The sequence below is a fragment of the Cystoisospora suis genome (assembly GCF_002600585.1).
Source record: "Cystoisospora suis strain Wien I chromosome Unknown contig_5383, whole genome shotgun sequence".
NCBI classification, from domain to species: domain Eukaryota; phylum Apicomplexa; class Conoidasida; order Eucoccidiorida; family Sarcocystidae; genus Cystoisospora; species Cystoisospora suis.
Genome location: NW_027158173.1, coordinates 1 through 10,200, shown reverse-complemented (window position 1 = coordinate 10,200; position 10,200 = coordinate 1). Strand labels below are relative to the sequence as shown.

Below are 10,200 nucleotides of genomic sequence, written 5' to 3'. Positions count from 1 at the left end.
TCATTCTTAAAAATAGGGTACTATTTGATGACGATCAGGGCAGGATTGCAAAATCCTGACACCCGGCCCCAAACCACGATTCACACAAGTAGAAATCTCTATAACGCGAACACTTATCCACGAATCTCTCGGTGTTTTAGTAGACCCAATCAAAGTACTTACAGCCTGGGACGTAAAATCTTGCTTTCTTTGTCTTCACTCTAGAATCGTCGAAAAGTTCACCGGAGACCGTTGTTCCACCACCCGGCGCAAGACGCAGCTCTCCACAGGATTTCACCGCCCATACTTCCTTTTGCCCCCCCACAAGCACGCCTGTTACACTGGAAAAAGCACTAACCATGCGGTGCTACCATTCAAGAAGTAAATCTGTCACAGTTGGGGGCTAGCACCCGAAAACGCTCGTTGGCTGTGATGAGCGGGGTGACCAGATGTCCGTGGACAGAAGTACTAAGGGACGGATGTACCGTCTAAATAGTCTAGAAACTAGACTAATTGGGTGGTAAGGCACTCGTAGCTGTGGTAGAACCACAATGAGATGCCTGGAAAAAAAGAAAAAAAGAAATGGTGCGACTCTTCGGGGAATTCTGCGTGATGTGACCCAAGGGGACGACTGGCCTCCAATTGTCCCGAGGCTGGGTCAGGGTTGCTCAAAGGATAAACTTAGGCTCCGTTAGGAGTTCTTGTCTCTTTGAGGTGACCGTTCTCTCTGTTATTGATTCAGTCATTCGTTTTCGAAGTCTTCAGATGAGTTGTTTCTCACTCCTCCACAAATTCCACTCCACCCACACACTTACCCACACGAGTACGAATGTTGGTCACGCTCTCAAAAAAAAAGGTCCTATTCAAAGCACGTATAGATTAGTGAGTCTTTTAAACGCATCCACGCTTCGACAGGTATCTTAAAAACACTACATGAATACTCACTGACTGATGTTCGCACGTCGTCGCACTTAAGTAACACTGTCCACCGTTGCCTTGTGGGTCGGTGTCTACCATCAGGCGCTCACCACTGTACACTCGATTTCTAGTTAGTTGTTGTCCGGCTGTCCGATGCACTTCCTAATGTTCTGAAGGGACTCACTAGCTATGAACCAACATCCTAAATAAATGTCTACACACATGCCTGACTATGAGACGGAGGTCCCTACTACAGTATAGTGCTAACACGTACAGTTCCTGACTACACACCCTATAGGAGCTCTTTCTGAGCGAAGATAAACTCAAGGGTCAGAGTCCAGAACTGTGCGACTGGAGAATGTGTATTGACTACCGTGCGCTCAACAAGATCACTGTGAAGAATAGGTATCCCTATGTTGGATGACCTGCATGATGTGCTTGCTGGCGCCTAGGTATTTTCCAAAGTTGACTTACACTCGGGTTACTATCAGATAGGCAGAAAGGAATCGGACAACCACAACGAAGCTTTCAGCACTTGGTTCGGTTTGTTCGAGTGGAACGTCACGCCATTTCGTTTGGCCAATGCTCCCAGTGTGTTTTAGTGGGTGATGCATGAAGTGATTTGGGGACTTGATTGATAAGACGGTCCTTGTCTATCTTGATGACATTCTCGTATTTAGCAAAACGAAGTGCACAAGGCACATGTACGGGAAGCTTCAAAGCGACTGCGTACGTGTCGGCTTTACGCGAATAGAGAAAAGTGTGAGTTTTATAGAGAATCAGTACTGTTCCTAGGTTTCGTCCTAAGAATACTGGAGCGCTAGCTAGGTGGAAAACTCCTTTAGCGGACAAACAGGAAGCAAAACGATTTTACAGTCTTGCATCAGACTATAGAATGTTTGTGCCACAATTGGCATCGATTGCTTTACCTCTCACGCGGTTGCTGCGGAAGGACGAGCCATTCAGATGGGGGAGTGACGAGCAGCAAGCGGTGTACAGACTTAGAGACGGGTTGTGTAGCTCACGTGTTCTAGCCCTACATGACTCTGAGAAGGTGTTTGTCTTCTATACCGATGCGTCTGACACTGCGCTGGGTGCAGTGCTATCGCAGGAATACAACGGGAAGGAGAGGCCGATAGCGTTGTGTCGCGGGCGTTAACTAGCCAGAAATGGTCATACCCCCAGTGAGGGATAAAGAACTGTTGTCTGTATTTTGGTCTATTAAACAGTCACATTCGTACCTTAGAGGGGCGCTGTCCATACTTAGGACCGCCCACCATTCACTCACCTTGAATCGCACGAAGTTCCCTGAAGAGACTTTCTGGGTCTCGCGATGGTTTGACTACTTACAAGGATATGCATTTGACGTGCAGTACATACGTGATACGAGTAACAGGGTAGCAGATGCCCTGGCGCGCATCCCGTCTCACAGTGAAGCCATTGGCAGTACGGTACGCGTGGCCGCCGTGCATCTTTGTGTATCAGAGCCCGACATTCGTGACGAAATTGTGACGGCGTAAACTGCGATTCTTACAGTAGAGCATTGCTAGCACGACTCGCGAAGGGTGTTCGGGCGAAGCAGTTCAGTCTGCATGATGATCTGGTGGGAAAGGAAGGGGGTGTCACGCGTGTATGTCCCCGTAACGGCTCCAGTTCACGTTATGCGAACGTTGCGCTACTCCGTCACCGGGGGCACCCGGGGGTAAAGAAAATACCCAAGGGAATTTCTCGAAAAGGTGTGTGGCATGGCATGGACAGATATGTACGTGAGTACGTTATGACGTATGTCAAGTGCCAACAGAACAAGCGCAGATGCGCAAAGCCTTCAGGGCTTTTGCAGCCATTGCCGGTCGCGGACTGTCCGTGGCCGTCAATCGCGATGGACTTCATCATCGGGCTACCTCCATCGGGTGACAGTTTCTACGACTCCATTTGTGTTGTTGTTGATCGACTGATGAAGATGGCTCACTTTTTCCCGTGGCATACTACAACGTCACCCGGAGCAGTTTGCTGATCTGTTCATTCGCAATGTTTGGTACTTACAGGGCTTCCCTAAAAGCATCGTGTTTGATAAAGATCCCAAACTGGTAAGTGCGTTCTGGATTTCTTTTTGTGCTCGACTGGGGATCAGACGACTGCTCTCTACGTCAGCCCACCCACAGACCGACGGGCAGACAGAGCGGACTATTCGAACGTTAACCCAGATGCTCCGTGGTTACGTGGGGGATGGCAGGGATAAGTGGGCTAGTTCTGTCGATTGCGGAATATGCGTACAAGGATGCTGTCCACGAGTCAATGCAGGCCAGTCCGTTCTCGCTGGTGTACATTCAGACGCCAGATGATTTTCCTGAGTGTCCGCAAAGTGAAAGTGAGGGCCGTGTTAATCTTGTGGAGACAACGGCGCAGCGTCTGGCAATGGCTAAGACGCGCCTCACAAAGGCGCCGCAGGTGCAGAAGAAGAACTTCGACCCCGCGCGGCAACACGAAGTATTCAGTGTTGGCGACCTTGTTTTTGTGACCTCTCGGCTATTACGGCAACAGGAGACGGGGGAGAGAAAGCTGGGTCAAAGATGGTTCGGGCCGTTTAGTAGAAGTTAGTGTATCAGTGATGTGGCGTATGTTATCGATTTCCCTCCGTCTATGAACTGCACCGCACTGCAAATATATGCTTCTTGCGCAGGTGCCGGGTGTCCTCCCGCTAGCCCCGTGTGCTTTCTCCAAAAGGAGCGCCGACAGTGGACGCGCCATAACAAGCGCCAGCCGAGCGAGGTGGCAAAGCAGTCGCAGGGAGAAGCCGAACGCGCACCCGTACGCGCTCGAGGCGATTTTGGACTCAAGACTGCGCCCGAAGCGCAACGGGGCGAAAGGGCGAGATATTCTAGTGAAATGGGCCGAGCCGGAACTCGGCCAGACGTGGGAGCCCCGTAGCTCGTTAGCAGATGTGTTGACACGTGAAGCTCTACAGCTCCTGAAAGAAGCGAACGCTGGCGAGGACGCAGCCCTTGACGGCGCGGGGGTAAAGTAACGCATGTGTAGTGACCATGTGCTGCCAACGCATACGCGTGGCCGTCAGTGTCGTGTTCTGGTATGAAGTAACGTCTGTCGCGCCCGTCGGTCGGTGCTATAGAATGCCCCCCCAGTAGGGGAATGCCCCCCTACTGGGGGGGGCAAGTGTCGTGCAGGCCCTGCGCGGTCGCGACGGGGCTGAGCAGTTGAAGAACTTGTACTATTAAAGCCTTACAGTGTACGTCTAGCGAACGAAGTATGGAGGGGAGACGGACAAAAATAATCCACTGAAGGTCTGATGCAAAGCCAAAATAGTGCATACATTCAACTCTGCAAATGCTTTCTCTTCTTGACAATGTCAACTGTTGCGTCCTCTGACTACCACGAACAAAGCACACACTGTGCGCGGCGCCTTCTGTCTGTGCGTGTATCTTCGGAACGGTGAGGAGTAGGCATGCGTTCGCTGTTTTCTTTCGCGAGATAAGAGTTTATGTGCACGCTTAACTGTAGAAACAAATCACACGCTCAAATAGCTCGCACGCGTATACGCATATGTAAACGGGGGGTACCTGAAGCGACCAACCAACTCACTGGAGACCCGTCCTGCACAAAAACGAAGTCCGAGCGCATCGTTAGGGACAGCTGGTAGCGTCCGGGGAATCTACTGGCTTCTGAACTAGCTAGCGCTCTACGTACGACTAGCAACCAAGGCTGCTAGGGCCCAGTTTCGTGTGGCTTGTCCCCGGGTAACGACACCGTTTACCACCACCCGCCGACCACTTTTTCCCGCCTGGAGAACGGTACTCCCCGCCAAATTCTCCGTTCAGCGGTCAGCGGAGTTCATTAATCACGTGTATCCCACCTGATGTTTTTTTGTCTGCCTTCGTCTTCCTCACCTGCGCTTCTCTTGTTTTCATTTGCACCCGCTAACTTGCGAGTCCCGCCAAGTGGCAACAGGGCGAGGAAGATTTGCTCACCACAGTCCACAGCACACTACAGGAGACTCCGACCAACTGAATTTCGCTCCTGTAACTGGCTGTCTATTCTAACCAGAATTTCTCCTCACGGCTCGTCTGATGTTGTGGTATTGGACGATGCCAGCGCTCCGATTCTTTCTCGTTCGCAAAAGATGTGGTACTCCCTGTAGTCGAGGCGAACAGGAGAACTGGACGAGTTAAACGCGTGCGAGCAAGGAAGGCGGGCTCCTGCCCACTGTAGCAGCTATCGATGACGTCTCCCTCGCTACAAAGCGGCACTTTCACTGCAAGCGGTAGTGTGCGTCGAAGCGGTGCCCTCCGTAAATGACATGCCTCTTCCGTGGGCATACCCGGACTGTCAGTTTCTTAGTGCCTCCGCTTTGCCAGGTTGAATTGAACCACAAGACGCTGCTCGCTGGAGAGGAAAGACTATCACGGATTGTAACCGAACTCGCCTCTGCTGCTGACACTGGGGAGTTGGCGAAGCAAGGCGAGCGGCGCAGTTCGGAGTTATTTGGGAGAACTCGTACTGCTTTGGAGTCCATTTTGCTCAAGCGTACATATTGCGTATGTTTCACTGGGGACACAAGACCGGCGGCTGACCGGAAATACTACTCACTATTTCTCTTCTTCGGTCGTACCTCTTTTCTTATAGACCTTGTCAATATGAGGCTCCGACTGGCTTCCGCTGGTACCGCCTTGGTCGCTGTCGTTCTTTCCACCAAATCAGGAGTTTTCGCACTCCGACATGGCTCTCAGCACTCTGTGAGAGCGATGGATGCTGAGGGAGTGGGAGCTGTGGAATGCAAAGAGGGACAGCGGACCCTTGCAATCCGCGCAGCCAATGACACTGTCTCCTTTAAGTGTGGGGAGAATCTGATTCTTTTCCCGGCATTCATGGAGACAGGAATGCAAGCGTACGCCAGTGCGAATTCGACAGATCCCGTCCTCCTTACGAGCATTGTCCCTGGTGCAAAATTTACGCAGAGCATCGCAACTCAACGCCCGGAATCTCCGAACCCCGCAGCAAACGATGCTCCTGCTGGTGGTGATTCTTCTGCTGGCGGGCGCAGCACAGCGACGTACTACCTGACCGCACCTGAACTACCGCACGAAGAGAAGACTGTTGTCTTCAAGTGCTCGAAAAGCTCTGTTCCGACGGCTCCGCCGTCGGGCCGGACCGACAGCCACAAACCGGATGCGCCGGGTAGCGAGAACCCTAACAGCCAGACAGGGTCTTCGGGCAGCTCAAGCGACACGAGCCCTCAGCAGGGAGACTCGAAAAACGAGTCTGTCCAGGGCAAGTCTGACGAGCCGGGGAAGGTCTCGATGTTGTCCAAGAGCAGCAGCGGTCAAGAACAGGCGCCAGCGAGCGAGGGCTGTGTGATGATCATCAACGTCGCGAAGTCTGCCGCAAGTACGGACCTGAAAAACTTTTAGTGGCTGACCTGTTTTCGTCCAATTGACCTGCTGTCGGGTGGTGGTAATGGCAGGCTGTGTACTGGTGGTCCTCGAAGACAGGTTCGAAAATGGAGAATCGAGTGTTTTGATTGTGTTTCTGCCGCTTTTCTTTTTGCAGGTATAGCTGCTACTCCTATTGCTGCCGCAAGCTCCATCGCCTTGACTGCCCTGGCCTTCGCACTTGCACTGGAGCTTTAACTACGCAGGGCAAACTGGAGAAAGATCTGCGGGGGGGAAATCTGCATTTCATCGTTTCTCTGCAGGCTGCTGACTCAACCAGTCAGTCTGGTCATTGCCAGAGGGGGGGCATTTTGGACATCAAGGTTAGAGCACCCTCTCCGGGTTCTGAACTCCATGAAGCTCAGAAGAACGAAGCAGCGACGCGCCGCGATTTTTGTAACACCATGTGGTTTTACTCTCAGTAGGTAGTGCATGAGGACGCAAGGAGTTTGGCTTCCTGCTGGCAAGCGCCAGCACATCTTCCTTCTGACTACGGTGAACAACTTGGCGGAACCGACTAGTGTGCCGTTAGTGTGTGCTTTTTATAGTACGAAGCCTTTCCTTTGTGACTTGAAAGGGTCGACCCCCCTTTTCGAAGGACAATGCTAGCGTTCGCGGTGTTAGCAGCAGTACGGGTGCCTGGTTAAAGCCGAAGAGACTCTCTTGTGAGGCTCGACTGCGCGTACAAAAGGACTCGTCAAAGCACCACAGGCAGGAGACCACAAGAAATCAGAGCCGGTCTACGTGAAACCTACGAGAAGACTGGACGTCACATACCTCCAGTAAGCCCTAAGCCACGACAATCAATGTGAGCGTATGCAGATTCGGCGTAGAAAGGAGCGCTAACGTACGGTACTCTCGAACATTCCGAGTCGACCGGAGTGCCGGCTAACAGTACTGAAATGTCTCCGAGTAGTGCGGAGCATCCTCGACGCACCCTGAAAGCGGAGCTCCAGGAAGAGAGCGCGGTGTTTTTCTACTTAACCACTAGTAGGGAGTCGCTCCTAGCACGTCGGCCACCACGTTACCGGCGACCGTTAAACAGTGTCAGGGGTGTGTTTCGATGTCATTCCCCCCTGTGCTACTACCGAGTGAACACCAAAGTGGGCAGAACAGAAGAAACCCCCAGCTGCTGGGGTCGGTCCGTTCGACCGTAGTCTGCGACTGCACAAGGATGCAGAGTCGGCGTGCTCGGTTAGGCCCGGGCGCTCGGTAGCACCACACGCCCTACGGCTGTAGAGATGGAACTTGCTGAGGGTTGTACTAACGCAACGAGGCACAACTGACAACCGATACATACCCAGCAGAACATCGCCGTTACACAGGTATGACGTATGGGCACGTTGTGGCCGTCTCGACAGCCCTTGATACAGATCACACAGATATTGCTGCAGAGGCACAAACATGGGCCTCTCTCTGCGCTTTTGTGGCCGGTAGCTTACACACCCTAGCCAGAGTGAAGCCGAGAGAGGACGCGTCGCAGAAGACGTGAGGAGTTTCGTGAACGTCTGAGAAGCAGACCGCCAAACGTATATTGAACCACATCTACACGGCAGGCGAAGGAGAAAGCTGCTTCAAGAACCCCTTTGCGTACGCAAAGTTGTACGGTCGTCGTTCATGCGGTCTTTCTTTCACTCTTTTTAACGTCGATCCAGAGAATATCGATCTTCTCTCTCATGGGACACATCGGTGTTTTCTCTCATCTTCTCATCAGGAGACTCAAGAGGAGGACTTCTGTTCGACAAACTTTTCTTCCCTCCTGAGGCTTCTCTTTTGGTTGCTTTCATCTGTTGATATCCTGCTGGAAGGAATCTTTTGTTCACATTCTATCCCTTCTGTCCTCTACGAACTGTCTTCTCTTAGTGTCGGTTAAGTGCACTATGCACAAGATATCTTTGCGGTTTTCCTCTCTTAGTCAATATCGTCAACACGAATGCTTTGTCTTTGGATTCCGACAACTACTTGGATTTCTGTGATCTCGGCTCGCATCGGAGAACTCTTCTCGCCGAAGAAAAACAGAGACAGGAAAACAGCAAGAGGGAGCTGGATTGTATGGGAGTCGTTCAACTCACATTTCTTTTGTCTCTCCTCTCAAAAGGGGAAACAGACCACTCGGCACCTACGGCTTACGACAAGAACTCTGTGTTTTCGTGCCGGTGAACAAGGGAGAAGTTTAGTGGCAGTTCACAGTCCGTCTACACTCACCAGCAACCACAGCCACAAGGACGAGGAGCACGAACAGTTTATAGAACCAATGTCTGCGAAACGTGCGGGGGTATGGTTTCGAGAGAAGTGAAGAACACGACTCTATCCTATTGTTTCTTTCTCCGTGAGGGGAGTCGGACAAGATGAAACGAGGTTTCTGTCTCTTTGCTTCTGTAACTGTCTGCGATGTCAGAGTGGGAGAGGCGGGAAGAAGACTTCAGCTTCTCGGTAGACAGAAGTCGTGTCTCAACCTTGCCAGAGAAAGATTTTTGGACTCTTTTCTTGACCGAAAGAGCGAGTGGAGGGAGAGGTTAAGCAAAAGATATCAGAGCTTGTTTTGCGGAAACTGAACCGATGAGTCCTTCTGGTGCCTTATTGAAAGCAAGAAGAACGGAAACAGCAGGTCTTTCTCCGAATGTCTCCTTCCATGGTCTTCATTTTACTCCAAAGATTTACACGATTCCTTCCTTCACTTCTCTCTCTGTGTTTCTCGTGCTCTCGTGGTTGGAAATTTCTTCTGCTCCTTTATTTGCTGATGGAAGCAGAAAGCGTGTATTCATCTGCTTAAGACGAAGGTCTGTGTCACGCGGTAGGATCGGATACCCTTCATCTACACCTGTGAAAGGGTCCACCCCGGCAGGCTATTCCATTCTTATATGTCTACGGCATGTATGTCTCTCTCTATGTATAGCCTTTGACTATGTTTCCGAGTACATATATATGTACACATATATATCTATGTATGTGTGTCCGTGTTAGAGGTCGGCGAGCATTCAAGGTGAGTGAAGGGAGACAAGAGAAAAGCGTACATTTGACTCTTCTGGATTCTTGCTATGTACTCCTGTCTCTCTCTCTTAGTATGCGTACTATCCGACACGATGATCTCTCCTACGCCACGGGTCAATGTACCGTTGCACACACTTCCTCCTCTCACCCTCTCTTCTTCCTCTACTTCTTGTTCTTCCCCTCCTTCTTCCTCTACTTGTCCGCCTGATTCTTCTCTGTTGATGCAATGCGGAGATGACGTCTTACCTTTGCCACCGGTCGGCTCCTTTCTGAATTCTTCATTCAAAGCGACGTTACAGCGGGCATTTCCCTGGTTCTTTACTGAGTTGCAACTTCTACACAGACTGCTCCTTAAGGTAGGCTGACTCAAGCTCATACTAGCAATAGATACTGTATTCAAGACCTGTGTCTATACACTTGCATACGGTCTACACACGCTGAATAGGCACCTGTATTCTCATACATTGTGCTAAATGTGCTACCTATCCAACCTTCATCTATTCAGCTATCTCGAGGAATTGTGTAGAAACACCAAGAAGATTCTAGGGACTAGATACACACATCTTCCTTATCTGAAGTACCAATTATGTACATGAATGTACGTGTATACACAGGCACTATAACGGTTTGCATCATGTGTATGCATGCGTCTTTTTCGAAAGGGTGAGTTGCTGCGAATGTATGTGGATGTACATTGGAGCGTGTGTGTGGTTTCTATGCCTCTGTTTTCTCAGTTCAAGAGACAGCACCATGGAAGCGATTTCTATCAGAAGGCCTCGTCAGTCTGTCGGTTTGGTATCCACCTTCTTTTTCTTCTTTTCTCTATCAATCCACAGTACAGCGACTTCTTTTCGTCGCAGGAGAGCTT

At 50.8% G+C, this 10,200-nt stretch overlaps 2 protein-coding genes across 2 annotated transcripts; both read left to right on the top strand.

Moving 5' to 3' along the window:
- Positions 1-2,255: 2,255 nt before the first annotated feature.
- On the top strand, positions 2,256-4,194 carry CSUI_009182 (dna rna polymerases superfamily protein). The gene is made up of 2 exons (XM_068069298.1): positions 2,256-2,984; positions 3,578-4,194. Exon 1 carries the CDS (start codon positions 2,648-2,650, stop codon positions 2,909-2,911), a length of 264 nt encoding a protein of 87 aa, XP_067918727.1. The 5' UTR covers positions 2,256-2,647; the 3' UTR covers positions 2,912-2,984; positions 3,578-4,194.
- A 416-nt stretch (positions 4,195-4,610) lies between these two features.
- CSUI_009181 (uncharacterized protein) lies at positions 4,611-10,200 on the top strand. The gene is made up of 4 exons (XM_068069297.1): positions 4,611-6,297; positions 6,460-7,123; positions 8,740-9,688; positions 10,067-10,200. Exons 1-2 carry the CDS (start codon positions 5,205-5,207, stop codon positions 6,537-6,539), a joined length of 1,173 nt encoding a protein of 390 aa, XP_067918726.1. The 5' UTR covers positions 4,611-5,204; the 3' UTR covers positions 6,540-7,123; positions 8,740-9,688; positions 10,067-10,200.